Source organism: Carica papaya, chromosome 7 (genome assembly GCF_054855325.1).
Source record: "Carica papaya isolate Zhongbai chromosome 7, ASM5485532v1, whole genome shotgun sequence".
NCBI lineage: Eukaryota > Viridiplantae > Streptophyta > Magnoliopsida > Brassicales > Caricaceae > Carica > Carica papaya.
Genome location: NC_142315.1, coordinates 18998001 through 19021513, shown reverse-complemented (window position 1 = coordinate 19021513; position 23513 = coordinate 18998001). Strand labels below are relative to the sequence as shown.

The following is a 23513-nucleotide window of genomic DNA, read 5'->3' as shown; positions in this document are numbered from 1 at the left end:
GGCGCCAGGTTTTCAAGGCGTGTATGATTGCGGCAAGCTCTAAGTCATAGGTGGGATAGTTCTTCTCATGATTCTTTAACTGTCTGGACCCATATGCTATAACCATTCCATACTGCATCAGAACACAACCCAAGCCTAGATAGGAGACATTATTATAAACTGTATATCCTCCCGATCCACTCGGTAAAGCCATCACAAGTGCAGTAGTCAGCTGCTTTTTTAATTCTGAAAAACTTCTTTCGCAGTCCTCATTCCACTCAAACTTGACATTCTTCTTTGTGAGTCGGGTTAGAGGAGCTGTTAGACTGGAGAATCCTTCAACGAACCTGCGGTAATAACCTGTCATCCCTAGGAAGCAACGAATTTTCTTAACTGATGTCAGTTTCTCCCAGCCAAGTACCTCTTCAACCTTTTCAGGATTCACTGATACCCCATCCTTCGATATGATATGTTATAGGAAGGCGGTCTGCTCAAGCCAGAATCCACATTTGCTCAACTTTGCATATAACTTTTTTTTTCTGAGGACCTGCAGAACTTGGGCAAGATGGTGAACATGTTCTTCTCTGCTTTTTGAGTATACTAAGATATCATCGATGAACACGATGATAAATTGATCCAAGAACTCTCTGAAGACTCTGTTCATCAGATCCATAAAGATTGCCGGGGCGTTGGTTAGCCCAAATGGCATGACTAAGAACTCATAGTGTTCGTACCTGGTTCGAAAGGCCGTCTTGGGGATGTCTTCTGTTCTTATCTTCACCTGATGGTAACCTGATCGCAGATCTATTTTAGAGAAGACATGTGCACCCTGCAGCTGATCGAAGAGGTCATCAATTCTGGGAAGGAGATATTTATTTTTTATCGTAACCTTGTTAAATCCTCTGTAATAAATGCACAGTCTCAACGTTCCATCTCCCTTCCTTACAAAAGTGATTCCGGCACCCCAAGGGGATACACTATGTCTAATAAAACCACTATCTTACAATTCAGTGATCTGTTTCCTCAGCTCTTCCATCTCAATGCGGCTAATGCGGTAAGGAGCAACCGAAATGGGCTGGGTGCCTGGCTGTAAGTCTATAGTGAACTCGACTTTCCTGTCCACTAGCAGTCCGAGTAGTTCATCTGGAAACACATCTGGGAAGTTTTGGACTATCGGGATCTCTTGAATACAAATTTCCTTATTGGGCTTGCCTAGTCAAAGAAAATAGCAAGATTAAGGCACTAGAAGTTAAGAAAACTTGCCATCAAGGAATAAGTACTAAATGATTTTATTAATTTGTAAATGGCTCCTCGTTAGGAGGATTAAATACAACTTTCTTGTTAAAGCAATCTATGGTGGCGTGATACGCCACTAGCTAATCCATTCCTAAGATTACATCAAAATCCCCCGTGTCTAACCCTATCAGCTCTATACTCAGTTTTCTATTTGCTATCTCTACAGCACCAGCCTTGTAGATAACTTCCCCTAGTAGTGTTTCACACCCAGCAGTAGACACAAACAATAATGAATCAAGTTTATCAGGTGATACATTAATTTTGGAAGCAAAAACATGTGAAACAAATGAATGCGATGCACTAGTGTCAAATAAAACATGAATAATATGGTCACAGATAATATACATACCCTGTACCATATCCGGGTCGGCGTCGGCATCCTGCTAGGTAAGGTTGTAAGCTTTGCCATAGATAGGAGGCCTCCCTTGATTCTGGTTTCTCGGGCATTCTCTTGCATAATGTTGGGCACTGCCACATATGCAACAAGTGTTGTTGAGGCGGTAGCATGGTTGGTCCCCGTGATCTCTGCCGCAGTGCTGACAGATCTTCCCACGTGCTTCCCCTGGAGCCTGAGGAGGGGCCTAGATGGCTGGTCTGGGCCTCTTATTTAGTTGGGCAGGCGCAGTAGGTGCTGGCCTGCGGAACGGAGCTGAGGGTCAGGAACTCCCCGCTAGCTGAGGACGGGTGTTGAAGCTCCTTTCCACAAGCTGTGCCTTTGCTAGAACTGCTAAATATGTCTTGAGTTCTAGCACCAACAAGTGTTGCCTGATCTCCGGGCGGAGGCCCCACTGGAATCTCTTGGCCTTTCGGCCCTCATCAATCAATGTCTCCAGGGAGTATCGGCCCAGCTCTAGGAACTTACGAGCATATTCCGATACTGTCATGTTTCCCTGGACCAGTTGAACAAACTCCATCTCTTTTAGGTGTCGGATGTGCTCAGGGAGATACTCCGCATGGAAGGCCGCTAAGAACTGCTCCCAAGTGACTGGTGTAGGCAGGGTGGTCTGTTTGAGCTCCCACCAATGACCTGCGTCCCCTACCAACATGTTGAAAGCAAGGGCAGCTCACTGCTCAGGAACCACTCCCAAGGTCTTGAAAGCTCTCTCAGTCTCCGCCAGCCAGTACTGAGCATCTTCAAAAGAGGATCCCCCTGCAAAAGTGGAAGAGTTTAGTCTCCTGTACCTCTCTATGTAGCCCGGGTCGATCAAGGAAGGAGCTGGGTCCCGTGGAAGAGGGACTGGGCCCGGTTGGGGATAGAGTGGGGGCCCTGTGGTGGCACCTGCTGATATGGTGGGGGCACCAGATTGTACTATGGCGGTGTCAGGCAGTACGGTGGCTGGGGCACTGGTTCATACTGCAGCGGTGGTGCCGAGTGGTACTGTGGTGGAGCAGGCTCGTGCCGGGGTGGCTCGGGATCCGCTTACTGTAGCGGTGGCTCGACCTGTGGTAGTGGGGGAGGTTCGGGTAACTTCCTTCTCTCCTCTCGACCTTGTTGGGCGGCCATGATCCTTTCCAGCATCTCGAATATTTTGTCCACATCTTCCCGGAGCGAATCATCCCGGGCTGCTCGGTTTAGTGGGGGTCTTTCTCTCCTCATTTCTTTGCACCTGCATTTCACACGGAAGAGTTGAGTAACGATTTATCAGTGGGTATTTCTCTAAGCATTATTGTGTAGGGATGAGTCCTAGGAACGCGGCTCTGATACCAACTGTAACGGCCGCGAAATTTAAATGAAGATGTATGTATTAAAAATCTTAACTACGGAAGCGTAATAAAAATTTTGATTAACATCTCTTACACAATAACCAAAAACGTACTCAAAACATGAAAGAATAAGCTAATTAAAAGGGATACTCGAAATAAAAACTATAAATAGAACTATAAACTCTTTAGGCGTCTAACTCGCCGTCTTCCTACGAAACGGGCTCGGGAATCCCGTCTTCCTGATCTGAAATGGTTAAGTAAGGAATGAGCTACACTAGCCCAGTAAAGACATCACACTATCTCACTGCTACAGGAGTAAAGGTCGGTAGAAAACAAAAACAACAAGTGGAGCATAATTTATAACAAATTCATTTATTAACATAAAAACCTTTACTGTCCACTTACCTCGGTGAGATTCATGAAAATAACTTATTAAAATAATTATATCATAAAATCATGTACACTTTGTAACAGAACACATGTCATACTTTTGCACTTCAATAATCAGATAATAAATTTTCTCTTTTACCAGCCTACTAGTATCCATGGGGATCTATAGGGGGTCCCTGCTACACGTGAACCATTGACATTAATAACCTGATTCCAGGGCCGTCCCCATACCACGTCTGGTATGGGCGCCAAAATCATAAACCTCAATACCCCGTTCGGTATGAGGGTGAAACGGGCCGTCCCCATAACCCGTTCGGTATGGGCGCCAAAACACATAAGGTCTCCACACCCCGTCCGGTATGAGAGACCACGTTCCCAGTGGGGTTCCCTATGGACCCGGTCCGTCCACCATCTCCCAGGATATCTAGTCAGGCTGTCCACATTATCCATTTATCAGTTCACATAACCTTTTTGCCCTTTTCCTTGTTCTCAATCATCCAATCATACACAAACATGTAAACTAGTAATTGACACCAAAAGAGACAACACAGTATCGGGTTCACCATAATACAAACCATAATAAAAGAAACCACGATTCATGCATACGAGACCATAAAATAAATACATTAAATATCATACTGCATTTAATACTGAAAAATGGATCAAACAACAACTGACCGAAAATACATCAGATTCGGGCTCCATTAGTAACCTTAATTAATTATACATATGTATTAACTCATGAAATGCCGTTTTATTATTTATTGAGCTTTAATAAATAATACCATGATAGGAAATATGGTGAGAAATCCTTACTTGTTTCGAAGTCTAAAATCGGTTATACAGTGCACCTACGGACTGTCTCTAAATTTCCTGGATTTTTTTTGGAAAACTGAAACGCACTACCGATACCTGCACGTGTCCCAAAAAATCCCAAATCAGACCTAGGGCCCCTTTCGGCCAATATCAAAATTCCGGCACGGCGGCTCCGTCGTGCTCCGGTGATGGCGCCGCCGGCTGCGGCGGCAATCCGCCTCGGGTTGGCCGTTTTCGGCCAAACTTGCATTGGTCTCTGCGATAAAACAACCCTAGGGCCCTCGGTGGGCCAAAAAATCGAGACTTACCGGCGGCGGTGCTCTCGGGTGCAGCGGCTTCTTCGGCGCGAGTTGTGTTTTGATGTTTTGCTCCAATCAACCTGTAAAGAAAAGGACGGTGATCACAGTGGTATAAAAATTGCATCGAACGGAGACCGGAAAGGGCCTCATCGGAGGCAAAAATAGAGGGAAGTCGCGGCGGCGCCACTGGACTTCGACGGTATTTTCCGGCCGATTGGCCGGTGGTTTGGCTCCAATTTGTCCATAGGCGGATTCAGCATCAAAAAACGAGTTAAGGGGAGAAAATTTACCTCGTTTGACGGTCGAAAAATTTTCTGCTGCGGCAGCGGGTGGCGGGGGCCAGCTACTCCAGCGTCTGGTTCTTCTCCGGCGAGGCACTGGCGGCTAGGGTTTTGTGGTCGGGTGTGGGTGAGGTTATTTATACCCTTCCCCTTTTAATCTCAACCGTCTATCAAGATTTAATCTGGACCGTCCAATCGCGATTTATTTGGGATTAAATCTGGGTCGTCCCCACGCGTGAGATCTGCCCCGTCCGTGCGCACATTTGATCTGGGCCGTCCGTGTGCGCGGGAACGGATCTAGGTTGTCCGATCGCGCGCACGTGGATTGCCCACGTGGCCCCGTCCCGCATCAGCGTTCCTTGCCACGCGGCGTGTCCTGGTTTGTCGGGGCTGCTGACGTGGCTCAATTTTTTTAAATTGCGTTTTGACCCCCGGTTTCTGATTTTCTTTTCAAAAACACCCCCAAAATCTAAATTTTCACCCCTTTTTCTCAAAATCAATTTTAATTAAACCCAAAAATAATTTTACCCTATTTTATCATTATTATTATTTTTATTTTCATTAAATTAAATTAAAACCTTATAAATTAAATATATACAAAATTAAACTAAAATTCTAATACAATTTAAAATAAATTAAAAAATAAAAATAATAATTTTTTTTTGGGTGTTACATTCTATATATATTCTTGATGTTATAATTTATTTTATTTATCTTTTTGAGTGCATCTTTAAATAAATAATGATACTAAACATTTATGATGTCATGGACCGTACCTCATCTTATAAGATAATGACCGGAGCAAATTTACGTAAATCATATAAACTCGAGTTAAGTAAAATAGTTTAACTTTATTGATATAACAGAGTTGCAGAAATATTATTTTTCTTAAATGTAAAACATAAACATATACACGAGATTCTAAATTTTTTTGGTTACATTAAAAACAAAAATATGAAATAGTAACCTTAACATCAGGGTCTAGCTTTAAAAAATTTTTACCGTATCACCACTCACTCTATAATGGTATCTTCAGTATCTGAATGGTGAGATAAAATATCTCAGTAAACAATATTATGAAATCAGAGTATAGTACATACAATATATAGTTTTCTTTATGTATAACAAAAAGACATATCATATACTCTTTCCAAAAAACAAATATACGAATCAAAAGACGAATGTAAAAATCAGAAAATGAATTTACAGTTGTTTTATTATATACTTCATCATTATTATGGAGTATTAATTAGTTATCATATATTATGTGTAGATACACATACTTATCATTGGTTTCCCATGTACCCGAACACATAATGACATACATACTTACCTTGAAACACTATTATCCCCTAAACATTGAATGGTCAAGACACACAAATTATACTATTTTTTCATACACCCGAACACAGAACGGTTATATATATATGTACATACTTATCACTTTACCAAGACACCTGAACAGGGAACAATATCTATGGTCACATTGAAGTCTAGCATAATGTAGGTGCTTTTGAAATAACTCATTTTCATAATGAGTGATGCACATATATCAAAATCACATTTTTAAAATAAAAAAATAAAAAAATAATACTTATATCGAAATAAAAGTTTAACAAATATTTACATGGTAAATACAAAAGTTCAAATTAAATATTTTCTAAAATTATATAAGTCATAATGTCACAACATCTACTTGCACATTTTTATACTAAAAATACGTAAAATATTTAAAAATTATGTAGGCTAATGAATCCATAATATCTACTTACCTTATGTTCTTAGCAACTACATTTTCAAATCTTTTCTTTTATCTATCGCTCTATATATCCACTCGGATAAAGTCTCTCCTTAGATTACTTTAATTTTCTTGTGGAGCACACAATCTTAATTTCAGCAGAGTTCTGACTTCATTTATGACATTTTTTTTTCTCAAAAATCTAGTAAAGTTACAGGATTATTTTGGTTACTTTATTAACTAAAAAATATCCAACATAATACTAAAAAAAACTAATCTCAAAAATTAAAGAGAAATCGAATTTCAAAACTTAAGAAAATGCTTACCTTTTTAACAGTTTATAAACTCATTTTAACAGTGAGCTTTCTTCATGTTCTCTTCTTTTTCTGTTGCTCTCACAAATTTAGCAAAATTTCTCCAAGGTTTTTATATAAAAACTTCACAATACTCTCATAAAATCACATATTTCGTACTCCTTCTTCCATCACTTCTATGCTTCTTACTATTTTTGTCTCATCCACAAAGTCTCTTCCTCCATTCTCTCATCCCCTATTTATAGGTGGGGAGTCACGAGAGAAATCTTGCAACCATTCTGTCATGCTATTTCATTTAAAAGTTGTCACTTTTTATCATATTATTTTATAACATCATAAATACTAATTGAGACATAAAGGTGCCAGATACAGAAATAAATTACGAGTGCATGATAAAAATTATATGCAGTGGAGCAAATTATTGCAAATCTTTTATCAAAATGTATACGAGTTCCAATTACACATATATAACTGAGACTAGAAGTGACAACAAAATACAAAATATCAAAATATAAAAAGGGTCACTTCTTTCACTATGCGAATAGACTCATCAGAGTACGGGACAAATCATGCACTTAAGGTTTGTGGATCCATGGGATCCTCATAAACTTTAAGGGGTAGGTCAGTGATCGGTTCCTCACTATCTTCCTCATCTAGGGAGGCATGAAAATGGGTGAGTGACATATACTCAGTAAGCAAAACAATATGTAAATGACATTATAAGATTTTAAAAGTGAATAATTACATTATCAACACTTACCATCGGATCATGTTAGGGTCCTTTCTTACTTTATGAAAATAATTTTATTTATTAAAGAAAATATTAGATCCATCATATCATAATCACAACAATCAAACCAATAATAATAGAAAAAATTAAATAAATCATGAAATATTTATATTTTTGTGTCATACTTTGCAAAGTCGTTCCAACTTCCATCTACAGAGGGCATATACGAATTTTCAACTATCCATGTGGAATGACCATATTAGATATATAACGATAATTTGCTCACGGCACATTTCCAGTTTGCCAAACCATGACACGATCTATGATCACAGTCGTATCAACCACAGTGGTCTTATCAGATATTCTATAGTCATGGCAGTACTTAGCCAAATGTGATCCCTAATAAATATTCGTGTCACCGCTCTCGTCAAACGGTGCGCCATCATCCACAGGGAGCGGTATTCTCACGTCTTTTCATGCCATATGGGGGAGGAAAAAACAGAAATCTCTTAGAGATAAAAAGTCTAACGAGACACTTGATGTATTATGCATGTCAATACAAATATATTTTTTTTGGACCATTTCATGCTCATTCCTCTTTTCATATTTCAAAAAATTATCACCAAAATCATGTTATTTAAATCACATGCAAATAATCAAGTACCTATAAAATCTCATAACGTGCTTAATTAAGAACAATTCATTTCATTGGAACAATTAACATAAATCATGTAAATCATAAATCTCAAACTTCATAATTTTGATTTTTAGAAATGCTCCTTAAGATGTTTAAGAAAATACTAAATTTTTTACTGAAATCTTAAAGTTTTCCTACACTTTTCTTCTTATTCTCCTCTCCTTCTCACTCTAGATCACTCTCTCTCTCTAAGCTATTGGAGGATGGAAGAATGAAATAAAAATAATGAGAAAAATGAAAGAAAAGAATCCCTATTTATAGAAAATGGGGACAATTGGATTTACACCAAGTGGCAAAATCTGATGAAGAGAGAGAAAGTTGAGTGAAAAAAGAGTGATGTGACGTGAGGTGATGGTGACGCAAAAAATGGAGGAAGAATCCTCTAACTAGCGGCGGCTCTCCACCCAAACAGGTCTACTGCGCGGATAGCGCGCACACAGGGCACACGACACCTGGCCCTATCCTTACGCGATGTGACGCGCGTTGACTAGCTCATATACGCGCAATGGGACATGCGCACAGACCGGCCTCACGCCCCGTACGGACAGGGCGTGCGCATAGTGCGCACGTCTTGTGCTGGCTGCACGCACACGCATGTGCATAGCGTGTGATGCCCACACGGGCGGGTCTTTCCCTTGGGCATTTCCCTGCGGGATTCCACCCCTTTTGCTCATCTTTTCTCCTGAAATTTTTTTTTGTAAAAATATAACAAAAATAAAATAAAATAAAAATAAAATAATGAAATTATAATAAAATTAAAATTATGAATTTAATTTACGAAATACAATATAAAACTATGAGATAAATTTAAGTGGTTTTAAGACCCGAATAAATAAGTGTTTTTAAATACAAATGTAGCACAATGGTGAGCGGGGTATTATATATTTTATTTAAAATGTTATTATTTTTCACGTGTCATTTCATTTAAAAGATTACTACATATGTCGCTTCATATAAAAATTGTCACTTTTCATTATGTCACTACATCTAAAAGTCATTATTTTTCATTATACAACTTCATCTAAAAGATTCATACCTTTTTCCATGTCTTTTCATATTTATTCTAACTTATTCATGTTTATCTGTTATTTTTCGATTTAACTCTAAATTATATTTTTTAACCTTATTATATATTTTCAAATAAAAAAAATTAATTCAGAAATATTTTTAAACTATCTATCACATATGACCTATTATATCTTATATAAAAATAAATTTACAACCTTTATATTCACCAATTACAATGAATAAATTAATGAGTTTTTAAGTTGGTACAAACCGAACCCTTTATCAATATATTATTGTAAAAAAATTATATCAATTTACTAATTAAATTTTGATTGGTTCTTATGTCACTGTGGTGCATCAAATTGTGTGATTCTATTTGAAGGATCTTTTAAGTAGATTGATTATGTTTAAAAAATAAACAATTATGCATTTTGATAAACTAAGAGATCAGGTTATAAAAGAGAGCTTGGCCTGCAAAATCGAGTTCAATTATGCTGTAGAAGTTATGGAGAGCCAACCGTGGTAAGAAAAATCTAGTTTAGAGGGAGTTGTTGCACTTTAGATAATATCATTGTTTAAATTTAATTAAAGACAGATTTTGAAAAATATTCAACGTGGATTCAAGAACTAAACTAAATAGGCACAAATAAAATAGAGACAGAACACAAAATTTTACACTGAAAAATTCTCTAAGCGTAGATAGAAAAAAAAAATTCAGATCAAATATATTTTTTAAAAATTACTCATAAATTTAGATTCGATAACCAAAAGATATTTAAATTATCTTTCTAAACAATACATTACAAATCTTTTTGTGTGTAAATAACTACTTAAGAAATAATTTTTCTAATAAATTAATTAATTAATTTCTGGCAACGCTTTAAAAATCTAATCAAAGAACAAAAGAATTCTCACAATTTTTTCTTTAATTCTTATGCATCCCAAATGAGTTTTTTGTTCTCATTTTTTTTTCAAGCGTTCTTCTTTTTTATTCAATGATTTTAGTTGTATCCTATCATTAGTCACAAACTCTTCATTATATATATATATATATATATATATATATATATTTTACTCTGTTTAAAATTTTAAATTCTACGCAAATACACAAAACAAATCTTAAAAAAAAAAAAAAACAATTACATATATATATATATATATATTGTCCTTTTAGATTTAATGTGAGTTGAACCCACTAACATCCGCAAGGAGTTTCCTAAATAATAAAAGAGCGGCGATTAATGGTATACATCCTACATATGGGAAAGATGAAGAAACACTTGATCACTTGTTTTATTCTTGTGATTATGCAACTAATGTGTGGAAACTTTGTCCACTGCTGAGTTTATCATGCTATTAGTTCATTATAACAATATGATAGAATTGAAATCAATAGGTGTTCCGAAGAAAATAGTTTGATCCCAATTGCTTAATTATGTATTACCAAGTTGATTGAAGGAGTAATAAAATGCTCAAGGCAAAAACAAAATCGAATGTTGTCTACATAGAGATAACAAGCTTGGATGTCCCCTCAAGAGGGCTTCCTCAAGCTAAAATACATACGGAAAATTGAGGGTATCTGCTGAGAGCATGATTTTTTGAAGACATGAAAAAAGAGCGTGCACAAATCTTTGTTGAGGTGGCCGAAGCAGACACGACTTGGAATGACTCACGTGATGGTAGAGGGGAACTCCCAAAAGATTTTTTATAAGCTAATATAAGTAAGGAAGATAGAAAATAGTTGGGTTTGATAATTAACTAGTTCTTTTGATAATTTTGTGTCACTTGGATTCATAACCATTGTATTCAGCTACAACACGCCTTTTAACTTTGGAGGCGTTATATATACATATACATATACATATATGTACATAGAATTTGTACTTGTTCAGATATTGCCTTATTTTGTGGGGGGTTTTTTTTTTTTTACTTGGTGCAGATTTTTAAATTCAAGTGCAATTGTCATTTTATTCAAAGAGAAGAAAATAAGAATACTTTTTTTAATTTTTTTTTTTTTAAAATGTTTTTATAAATATTGTTTATTAAATAAAAAGACTGAAACAAAGTGTTTCAGACTGTTTATTAGTACAAAAATAAACAATCTCAAATATATTCTAAGTGAAAAATTCCAAGGGTCGTGAAAAGCATTTCGAAATTTTGTTATTAAATTATACGTACTCTTGCCTTATATATCATGTTTCTTAATTTTTTCTTTTTATATTTATTTATATAAAAGATTGAGGGCTAAATGTGGTTGAAGAAGCCCAATACAGTGGGCTTTCTCTTACTGTTGTTAATTTGTGAAACCACTCGGAACATTTCCTAAATTCCAAATACATAGACTAGTATATAATAGATTTTATATTAGAACAACTTAAATTATGCGAATAAATATCAATTTATTAAAAAATTATAAATAAATAGTTTAATTGTACAGATTAAATTATATGTTGCTTTCATTTAATTCTAATTACAGATAAGTTTAGATTATTATCAAATATATGTTAAAATAATTTGTTTAAAAGCTTAAGATAGTTTTGACATATGAATTAGAAAAGAGTAAATAATAATTAAAAAATTGTCTGTAATCTTCTTTTACCTTTCAATTATTCTAAATTACCAATTTTTATTTAAAAAAATTAGTTTCCAATACCATTAGTGCTTTACGATTTTAAATCCTTAAATAAAATCTAAAGTAAATCACTACAATTTTTTGAACAAATTACATAATTTAAAATATAAACATAAAATAAATTTTATGAAATTCATCTATTCCTCAAATAAAAAACTTTTATACTCAGCAGCGCCGCTAGCCACCGCCTTCTTTCCTAAATTGGCCCTACGCCGTCGTTTTATTTACCGAAAGCATACAATCCCTCATCCCCATTGAGTTAAATGACAATAATACCCTTAGGAAGCTATCTAATCCATCCATACATAACACTCATTTTATGCGCAAAGCAAAGTCCAACCTACTTTGTTCACGAGATAACACCCCCATTAGTCAACTCGTCAGCGCTTCACCACCTAATCAAAATCCCAAAACTGCCCCTGCAATTCTTTTCCTTATCTCTCAAAAACCCGAACTCCTCCTGTTCCTTTGCTCTAAACTTCTCTCTCTTTCTCTGTGGTTCCAGTCTTCTGTCTCCTTGGTTATATATTAGAAAGCAGAGCCATTGACAAAAGTCATTTTTCTTCTTCAATCTATTAAATCTATTTTTCTTTTTTAATTTCAATACAAAAAGTTCTAGATAAACAGTGAAAACCCTAGATCCTCTTTGCATGATTTGATCCGGTTAATTACAATCGCGGACATGGAACGCATCGTCGGTGGTAAATATAAGCTCGGCCGCAAGATCGGCAGTGGATCCTTCGGCGAAATCTTTCTCGGTCTGTTTTAACCTATACTTTCTTTTTCTAAACCTATCTATATGTCATACCGTAATATATCTGTATTCATGATGCTGATTAATCTGTGTGGATTTTGCAGCTACACACATCGACACGTTCGAGATCGTTGCTGTTAAGATTGTAAGTTCTTGATTGATCTCTCGATTTTACGGTTTGCTTAGTTTTTTCTGCAGTGATGGAAACAGGCAGATCGTAATCTGATTGCGATCTTTGATTACGGTTCTGATTGATTTGTCTCTGGCAGGCATGATATGTATTTGAAGTTTACTCTCAGATGTTGAGGCTTATGCTTTTATCTAGAGTCATGAATTGATGGCTAGTATAGAATTGTTAATTTCCGGGAAAGATACTGTAGTGTTCGTTCTTCCATTTCCTTTAATTACTTGAAACTTAAGGATTGATGATCCTTTATTTATGGGTTATTTGTAGGAAAACAATAAAACGAAGCATCCGCAACTTCTGTACGAAGCTAAGTTATACAATATTCTTCAGGGAGGAAGTATGTGTCATTCTGTAGCTCATTTGCATTTGATATGTGTGTGTTTACTTAGGCATGGATGCGAAAATATATACGTGTATGCAGAAGCATTGTGCATTTTAGTATGTTTGTAATACGCACAGCTGATAATTACAGAATTTTTTGTCAATTAAATTTGTAGGTGGAATTCCCGGAATAAAATGGTCTGGTGTAGACGGGGAGGACAATGTCCTTGTCCTTGATCTTCTTGGGCCAAGTCTTGAGGATTTGTTTGTGTATTGTGGGAGGAAATTCTCACTGAAGACAGTGCTAATGTTGGCTGATCAAATGGTGAGCATAAATTCATAGTTTGCATTCTCTAAAACTTTGAAGCAAACAGAGGTTCCTACTCTCTTGTTTATTACACGCTTAGACATTATGAACAAAGAATATTGTGTCTTAGCTAGTAGAAGCTTGCACCATAAACTTCTTCTTGGACTGATTTGATAAAATGCTTGTGTTTGATATGATTGTGAGACAGAGGTTATATGGATGACTGATGTTAATCTATGATGTACTCCTTGATTGTTCATTTCTTTAATTGTTTTCTTTTCCAGATTACAAGAATAGAATATGTGCACTCCAAAGGATTTCTGCATAGAGATATAAAACCTGATAACTTCCTCATGGGTCTTGGACGGAAAGCAAATCAGGTAATAATTATACCATCTCTCTCTATGCCAACTGACGTGAGTTGTACCTTCTACTTCTAATTTATTATTGCTGGCCATTCGGTCCCATCATTCTAATGCTTGTATTTTAATCATCAGGTATACATAATTGATTTTGGGCTCGCCAAAAGATACCGCGATGCCGCAACTAACCGCCATATCCCATACAGGTAGTTCTCTGTTTAACTTATTAATTGTTGGTATACTTTAGGTTCATCTCTGTTATCTGCTGAGAAACTGTTTGCTATTTTCCTTATGTTTCTTAAGACTTTAAGCCCTCATACTGGGAAATAATAAGATTCCTGCTTGATTGTGGTAGCTAACCATTGTTATATGTAGGGAAAACAAGAACCTAACTGGAACTGCACGTTATGCAAGTTGCAATACTCATCTTGGAATTGGTAAGGCAACTTTCTGGTGGTATATTTTTTTCTTTTTTCATCCCGGCAAGACAAGCTCCTAAATTGTTCTAATTTCATTGGATGCTTCATGGTAGAGCAAAGTCGTCGAGATGATCTGGAATCACTTGGATATGTACTTCTTTATTTTCTTAGAGGAAGGTATGCATTACATTTTCAACTTTTTTAAATAAAAGCTGTTGTAATTAGTTGTCATGCAACTAGTATATTGTTTTCTGGTGGACAGGGCAGTGATAGAATGTTGAATTAGACAACCGCAATACATATTGATTTGCCCTAGACTATTTATATGTGTCTTAACTTTATCAATGTTTCAATACAGCCTTCCGTGGCAGGGTCTTAAAGCTGCCACAAAGAAGCAGAAATATGACAAAATTTGTGAGAAAAAACTATCGACTCCTATTGAGGTGTGTTCTCCATTATTCTGTGCCTTGAGAAGTTCCAGACTATTGGTTACGTGAAGCATAAGATTGACCCTTCTCTATTTGTGTTTCTTAAGGTTCTGTGCAAATCACATCCTGTGGAGTTTGCATCGTACTTCCATTATTGCCATTCGTTAACATTTGATCAGCGACCTGATTATGGATTCTTGAAGCGCTTGTTTCGTGATTTGTTTGCCCATGAAGGTAGTGCTCAAGTTTAGTTTGTTACTTTTGCTGGTTTCCTACTCCATGATTGAAGTCCTACTATTAGAGCACAAACATAACTTTTGGAATTTTTCTTTATGAGGGAACAGGAAGGTGTTGTTCAAACTTATGTTAGTTGCTATTAATATCTTTTTGACAGTTCTTTTCAGAAGCATTTCGTAGCAACCAGTTCAAGGGGCAAATGATGTGTGTGGCTTCTGATGCTGTTGGGTAGTTTCTCATGCAATATATCTTACTTAGTTTGGTCCTTTTCGTGGCAGGATATGAATCTGACTATATCTTTGATTGGACTATAATCAAGTACCAGCAGTCACAAAAAAATAGAACTCAAACTCGATTATCAGTCAGTAACATCTCTTGCTCTCTCTTCTAAAATTCACCTTAGCAAGGAAAGTTATTTGGCATGTGATATTTTAAAGTTTCCGAAATTGATAGTTTGTTGATGTTCCTTTATTCCATAAATTCAGCCAGTTCCTGGGGGTAGCAGTAACCATGCAATGCTTATGGATATGGACAATCATCATCAAGGTTAGCATCTTCTAGGTACTTTATGTATGTCAAGTGACTATTATATTGAAGTCACTTAACCTATTATGAAAGAAGAATTTAATTTCGGATATACTAAGCTTTTGTAAGATTTTAGTGAGGGCAAGTTGATTTGAATGTGTACAAAGTGCTGGGTTAAAGAGCCTGACCCTTCTTTATATGCATGATTTATGGATTATATAATCAAAGCAAACCAATCTGCTGTTGCTAAAGATCACTTGGTGAGTTGATCTAATCTCCCAATTATTGGAAGTAAATTTGGGTTTAGAAGGTGATTGGAGCATTTATTACTCTCACTTTAAATAAATCTATACTCTCTTTTTCCCCAGAAGATTGTGCTATCTTCTTGGGAATATTTAAAGTGTTTCTCTTAGATGAGAATGTTGTATAAGCACATCAGAAGTTCTCCAAAATTTTATAATTTTTGAGGCATTTGGTGTTTTTTGTTGTATTCTATTGCATTCAAATTATATATATAAACTGACAACCACAGAGAATTCTTTCATTACGCTGGGGAATTATATAGGAACTTTATTGATGCTGGTTTGGTCCCTATTTAACAGGAAGCAGCAATGCTCCCCATGTAGCTGAGGTCAGTGAGCACATTAGATCAAATAATGCTACTGGTCCTGCAATACGAATGCAATTTAGATCCACGATGGGGAAGAATTTGGGATTGGATCATCCTGTTGAGAAAAATGTAAGTTTCATCAATATCTCAAACCAAGTTTGTTATAGGGAAAAAATATCGCCAAGGAAGAATCATACATATGTTTTTTTTTGCCTCAACTAACATACTGTTGCTGTGGATGTGTAAATGCATTATAGTTGTGTTTTCGCAGCATAAGTTTGTTTTTTCCACAATTTTAATGGTTGATGCGTATTTTATTTGGTGTCTTTTTACTTACACAGCACAGTTATATTTAATGCCCTTTGGTCACTGTTGTTAAAAATTGATTTTGCAGATTAGTGGTCACATGCCATCTACTGCATTTTCACTTGCTGGTACCTCAAAAAGAAACTCCTCTAAACCTGCTGAAGCTGCAAATCCTACGTATGGGCAGAGTAATAAAGTTGGTCCCTCAAGTAGCTGGATTTCATCCTTGCAGCGCATTTCTTCGGCTAAGTGATGCAAATGGTAATTTTGTTTGTTCAAAGATCAGTCTCTACTAAGCCGGGTTCTATGTAAAAGTTGTGAATCCTTGCTATACCTTTAAAAGTCGAAGGTGTTATTGACTAATCTTCTGCATGATGCTTTTAGCTGTGGATCTGATCAAGAAGATTGTAATCATACATCTATGGAGTCAGCAAATATATGGTGATTCTATGTCTGGTTGAGAACTTTTTAGAGAGGCATTTATGGAGGCTGCTAATGAGCTGCTAAATTCAAGAGTTGTATAGTCCTCTCTGGATGCCGTTTTGTGTGTTTTTTTCCTTAAGGTGACTGCAAACACATTGGTTGTTATAAGATACAGGGATCAATTTGGTTTGTTTGCTGTACATAGATGTCATAAATGACTCACAGAAACCATGTATTTGTGGTTCTATGTAACATAAAATTATTTGTGAAGATCTTTTTCATTCTTTCTGCATCGACCATTCCTTCCCAGCAATATGGATGCAGTTAGAAGTTATTTTTCTCTTCATAATTGATTCATGATTATTAGTTACTGAGGAAGCTCAGTGTTTTGTTAGCTCTTTCATTAGAACTTAATGGTTGTCCAAAAGTATTTTCTAATCATTAGCAACCACCCTGCATAAAATATGATATAGTGGATTAGTGGATCCTGTGTTTGTTTTCACTATGAAGGCTACTTAGGTTGTGATTTAATTTAGGACATGATTGGTGCTCAATTAAAGTGTAAAACTCTAGGTCATCAATGTATGTTTTCTGTGACTTCGCATTCAGTGTGTTATATGCTATTAATACATAATAAAGTGCAACACACTAGGTCATGAAAATGTTTCTATATTGTTTTCTGTAGTTTCTAGTCTGTATTTTGATCCCAAAAAACTTTCGAGTTCAAAACTGATTCCAGAATGCGCTGATGCAAACTGATGGGATGTCTTATATCTAAAAGATGTTAGTTTGCTCGGGTTGTTAGTTATTACCTGGATAATTTTTTACCTCAGCCCTGATTTATTCTGGATCTTTATATGTGATTATTGTCCTTTTCTGTACAGCAATGACATAGATAACTTATTGAGGTTTGAGTTTTTTCTGTGCTTTAATCTTGGTCTAATTTTGGAAGCTTAGTGGATTCTCGCATCTTTTTCAAATTTCCTTCTGGTTTAGGCTGATCACATGTTTGCGTAGATGAGTTTTTAGACATTTATAAGACTCTTGGGGTTTTGTTCCTTAGGTTACAAATGTTTTGCTATTATTATTTTCCCTTTTTTGCTAGTGTCGTTTTTTGTTATAGTATACAATTTTCCTAAAATTTTTTGTTCATACCTTTTAACATAAATGTTTCAGTAATTTGTCAATTTTGTATATAAAATTTTACAACTTTTTGCATATGTATTTCTATGCTTTGGTGACTAATTGTTTTGACCGTCCCGATTGTAAGTTCATACTTTGTAATATGCAGGGTTCTTTTCTCCCTACACTGTTGTCTACAGGGTGAAAAATGACCGGGAATACTTATTAGGAACGGCATTTGAAGACTATTTTCTTTTGGATGCTAACCATCTGTGATCAACTGAGGGGCTCTGCCTAATAGCTGACCAGGGACCACATTCCGGAGAGACTCTTTAATTTTTGGCATCCATTGTATATGGGATGTTTAGTTCCATAGAAATTCAGCATCTGCATACCGCATTTCTTGCACGAATACACTCTTTCAAGGAAATGGCTTCTGCTCCATGATGGTTGTGGTAAGGTTGTTAGTAAAATGCTTAGGGGCTAGACAAGCAGCTCTCGTGGCTCATTACTCCATAATTGACAGAGTTGGCGATGGGAGAAGTAGAGGGGCTAACTGGTGAGTGATGTGTTGATGCTACTTGAGTTCTGGGTCTTTATTAACTATCTGGGTGTGATGTCAGGAGCAGTTACTTTATCCCGGTAACTCATTCTAATGGGAATTGCATTTGCTCTCTAAAGTTTCTGTTGATGGTTGCTTTGTTATATAGAAAAATATGTTGGACATGCAAGGATGATCTCAATGTGATGCTTGTCAAAGTGACTATGGTTTGTGGGAGAGTCCTCATTTGCAGTTGTCTGATTGTGGATGATTGCATATATAAAGATGAGGCAGTTTCACCCAAATTTGACACTTTGTGGTCTTTTGTGAATTTTGTAAAAGTATAGATGGAGCTGTATTGTTGCGCTTATCATAGTGGACTTGCAGGGTCTTTAACAGTTGCGGTCTTTTGTCAGTGGTAGATGTACTGGGCTCTCTTTGATTATAGTTTCGGTGTTAGGTTCTGATTTATCACTTTAATCCTAATAAGGAGGAAATGAACAGAAGACGGGTCTTGTTGTGTTGGAAGACAGAAATGGAAAAGATACCGCAAAGTTATTTCAACATGTTATTTTCTCCACGTCAATGCAGGTGCTGCAATTCTGGACTTACTATGAAATAGTCGGTGCATGTTAAGGTGCACCATTGCCTCTGGACAGCAAACTTCATTTGTTTCTATTGCAAGCATGTATTTTCAGGTCAATATATTTTTGCATGCGTTGAGAGTTACTTCAGCTTCTCAACGCAAGATATAGGGGTCATCTGATCTGGCTGCAGTGGGAAGAATTTCTATGTTTGTGCATGGTGGTTTGCTATCTCAAATTTCTCGCAATCTTATTCAGAAAAGAGATTAGGTATTGCTAGATTCAGAGAGTTTAACGTGAGTTTTAAGACTTTTATTGGGTCTCATAGTTTGAAATAAGCATTAATATTTCCGGGGATCTATAATTGTGCTTTGGTAATTAGACTTTTTCTTCTTGGTTTCTTTTATTGAGAGGAACTTCAAAGTTTTTGAGATCTATATATATATATATTCCAATCTCTTAGTATTTTGACCAGAAAAAGAAGGAATCGAAAAATTCGACGGCCATGCTTTGTTTTGAAAAAAAAATTTCGTTTTAAGTATTTAATTTTATTATTTTGTTAATGAGATAAATGCTTACAGTGGTTATAAAAAAAATTGTTAAATTTATTCTGGTGTTCCAGCGATAACTGATTTAACGAATGAATGAGGTAGAATTTGGTTTGTTGTCGCAGAGCAACCACTTGGCTGGAATCTGGATGAAAAGGCGTTAGTGACTGACTACTTAAAACTTAATTTCTCAGCATTAAAACCGCCAAAATAATAATTATAATTTTATATTTAGTATGCACTGCTCCATGATTGGTCAAATTCTATATGTTAGTCCTGGTAAAGTCGGAGAACTGACTGTTCACACAACAAATAGATTAATAAACATGCTTTTTTCTTTTACATTTGTAAGCAGCAGGTTCAGTCCATATGATTTCCTTCAAGCAATTTTCAAATTCAAATTTGCACCCTCATACTATTCACTCTATATATTAGGCCGCTTTGATAGGTATACAAAAATCTGGCTTTGGCTATCTGCAACTTTTTCTATCTCCACCAGCGCAATCAATTGTGCTGTGCATGCAGGGGGGGGTCACACTTAGCAAGTGAAACCAGGGGAGTTTAGTAAGTGTATCATTTGCGGAAAGCAAAAATTGATCTATTGAATCCAGTCTTGGTGCCTGATAGGTTTGAAGTCAGGTCTTCTACTGTTCTAAATCCAACCTGCACAATCAAAAATATCAAATGTGTCTGTAAATCAACAATTAATATGATAAAAGAAACTCGAATACTACTGCCAGATTGAATGAATACCTTGTCCAGAAGAATTTCTAGAAAATACTCTGGGCGAAAAATTATTTTCTGATAATTACTTGCTGTTGTCTGCAAAAGCAGAGGAAAGGATTTCCTAAATGATCTCCATTCAAGCAGTACAATCTTTGACAATTTTGTAAGTATGCTTTCTGAAAGAGTAATCATAACAATACTGGGAAAGAAAAAGGTTAAGAGGAGTCATAAAAAGTACAATACCTCAGAGACTCGACGATTATTTCCATATGATTTCCATGGTTGTGGTTCCAAGACAAGAATGCCACCCTGCTCACAATTAGACATAATTCTTAAAGATACAATTCAAGATGTGAAGTTACATTATCAAAGAAATGCCTTGTGGTGATAGTACGGTTTTGCAAAAATAAAATTTATCACAAGATGAAAGATTTAACAATTACCGGATGGAGTAGTTTCCAAATCTTTGTAAATAAAGTAATCAACCCATCATCACCCCAGTTAAGATGAATCCATTTTGTGACACTCAAACTGCATCACAGAAGACAAATAAATTTCAAATTACAGCCAATTTCTGAAGGTTAACTAATGTGTTCCTCCAATTATTTTAAGTACCAGATTGAAGGATACTTTTCACTTTAATAGATGAGAAAACATTTTCATACAGGCAAACATGGCAGGTAGATTTACAAGGAGTAATTGCCTGAAGGGTTGGACAAAGATACAAGACCGAAGGATTTGTAGTGATATTATGGTTTATGTAAATTATTAAAATTTTCAGGAGCAAGAAAGAGATTAATTGGCAACCATCCATTGTACTGCTTTTTGCAACCTTATTTTTTCCTAGATTAACAGAAATGTTAGAGGTGCACAACATAAAGAAGTACCAAAGGATAGTGTCGTATGACTTTTTTGCTGAATGCCGACTCTTAACAAAATTTTCTTGCTGGAAAGAAACTGTCTGAAGAAGATTTTTTTCCTGAGAAGAAGAACAATCTGTGGAAGTATCTGTTGTCTCTTTATTTGCAGATAAACTAACATTGTACTCTGAACCATTTTCTTTATCCACAGGCTCAAATCTGGGTTTCTTTGCATGTGCATTCGCAACAGACTCTAGTTTCGCAAACTTTCTGAGGTGCCAATATGCATCTTCAATTCGATCTAAAATTAACACAAGGAATAACATTAAGAGGCGCCTCGGATGTCTTGAATAAAAATGAGCACTATTTATCTTTTAATGCACACATAAACAAATTGAAGTTCTATAACAATGAAAACAGACACTAAGATAAAGTAGTTTCTTACTAGAATCAATGTCGATTCCGATGATGCTCTGGCAATGAAACTTCTTTGCTGCATAAAAACAAAATTAGCAAAAATATAAAAGACATTAAATTTGATAGTTGAATCAAATTTATTTAATCTTCTCCAAGCACTTTGGAAAGCATCTTCATCTGTTCCCATTTTGGGATCCCCATGGATGCAGGCTACAACTTATCTAGAAAAATTACTACAAGATTTAAACTCACTTGAACTTCTGATGTAAAAACTTTCATGGACAAGTTATTTGGTTTCCAACTTTATACTTCCTGGTGGAAATGCTAGACAAACCATACTTGGAACTTTTTAATGCTGTTCTTTTGCCAATTGAAAGGTAACCAATCCCTGTCCCAACTATAGAGGATAAACCTTGAAAGAGTAAAGAAGTTCAGAATACTGAAGCAGCAAGAAACACTGCTCAAATAAGATCATGTGCAGATCTACCTCAAGGCAAGCAAGCCATGCTCAAGCTTGCTTTTGTTGTAGTTACCATTGATTTGTGAAGGAATACAACAGAAATGACCACTTTTATTCTCTCCTATTCAGTTGCATTTTGATAAACAGAAAATGGACCAAATTTCTTGTTGTAATAAAGAATCAATGTGCTATCCTAATCCTTGACTTGTAGTTCTAAAGTTTTTTCCCATTTCATTCTGTAAGCATTGATGAAAAGAAAATTCCTATTAACATTGCAATATGAAAAACCCCCATTTTACCCATTATTTTTTACACACCAAAAGATAAGTTAACCATCAAAAGGAGCTTGCTTTAGAAGAAAAGACATTAGAATGTAGAGAGGACTAATACTTTAACCAACTCTGGTTCCTTAAACAGTGCATGGTTCAAATGCACGAACCGTTCACTAGAAAGAAGACGACTGTAATAATAATACATTTGATCCAAGTCTCTTTATGTAGGCTTAGATTATAATGTTCATGATTTAAAATTAAAGAAATCGCACTCCTGTATTGAATTTCATGGTGATAGATTTCTGTTCGGACCAAATAAGAATACAAATCAACAAACAAGAATTGCATAGTAATTGAAATTTTATATTCGTTCCAACAGCTTCTCACATTTATACAACATTAATATTCCCATTGAGTAAGATTAGAATTTTGAAAACCTTAAAACTAATAGTAATTCATTAAGATATAGGAATTATTACCAATATGGATAGTTAGAACGCCACTGTTGCAGCCAATATCAAGGCAATCCTTGCCCTCGAACCACTCCTTCTTCAAAACCTTAAGCCGAGGATCTTCTTCCATATCATGACCAATCTGATACATCGTAGAGGTCAGCGAACAACATTATTCGATAAAAGTAAAAAAGAAAAAAGAAATTGAGAAGAAAGAGTCCTAAAATTAATATATGTCCTATCCCAAGTAGATTATTGAATAAGGAACAAAATATCTACAGTCATGTAATTAACTAATTCAAAAAGAAAGGCTAACAAGCGACTCCGCACAAAACCAATAACATACTTGTTGAAAAAATTGAGAGCAAATGACGATACATTAAGTTATGTGGGTTAAGGAATCGAAAACAGGAGATATGGAAAAGAGTAAAGGGTGAAAGAAGAGGTAATTACACGGTAGCCGTAGTAATTTCTGTAATTCCCGAAGGGAAAAACCTCTTTTCGCTTTCGCTTTGCGTTTGCATTCTGTTGTTGTCGATCTTCTTCTTGTTCTTGTTGTGGTTTCTCTTTCCTAGACTTGTGAGTATCCATGTCCGTACCTTTCTACTTCTTCTTCTTCTCTCGCCCCCTCCGGGCGAACCAAAAAAACTGTGTAAATACTACTTCAGTCCAGAGATCTGCTCGCTGGCAAAATCTGTTCCTTACTGATTTAGGGTGTAGGGTTTCAGCTGGCCAATCATGTCTCACCACGTCATCCTGTAAAATATT

At 35.8% G+C, this 23513-nt stretch overlaps 2 protein-coding genes across 2 annotated transcripts; one reads left to right on the top strand and one right to left on the bottom strand.

Moving 5' to 3' along the window:
• Window positions 1–12387: 12387 nt before the first annotated feature.
• LOC110816263 (casein kinase 1-like protein 3) lies at window positions 12388–17033 on the top strand. Its single transcript, XM_022044381.2, has 15 exons — window positions 12388–12642; window positions 12743–12783; window positions 13093–13162; window positions 13323–13471; window positions 13738–13833; window positions 13951–14021; window positions 14191–14252; window positions 14348–14411; window positions 14593–14677; window positions 14770–14896; window positions 15178–15260; window positions 15385–15445; window positions 16027–16163; window positions 16429–16601; window positions 16725–17033. The coding sequence occupies exons 1-14, from the start codon at window positions 12567–12569 to the stop codon at window positions 16591–16593; spliced, it is 1287 nt and encodes a 428-aa protein (XP_021900073.1). The 5' UTR covers window positions 12388–12566; the 3' UTR covers window positions 16594–16601; window positions 16725–17033.
• A 2819-nt stretch (window positions 17034–19852) lies between these two features.
• On the bottom strand, window positions 19853–23443 carry LOC110816293 (S-adenosyl-L-methionine-dependent methyltransferases superfamily protein). The gene is made up of 8 exons (XM_088208003.1): window positions 23199–23443; window positions 22773–22887; window positions 21590–21637; window positions 21172–21445; window positions 20728–20815; window positions 20528–20593; window positions 20312–20380; window positions 19853–20221 (listed from the first exon to the last, which is right to left on the bottom strand). Exons 1-8 carry the CDS (start codon window positions 23334–23336, stop codon window positions 20132–20134), a joined length of 888 nt encoding a protein of 295 aa, XP_088064129.1. The 5' UTR covers window positions 23337–23443; the 3' UTR covers window positions 19853–20131.
• Window positions 23444–23513: the final 70 nt, after the last annotated feature.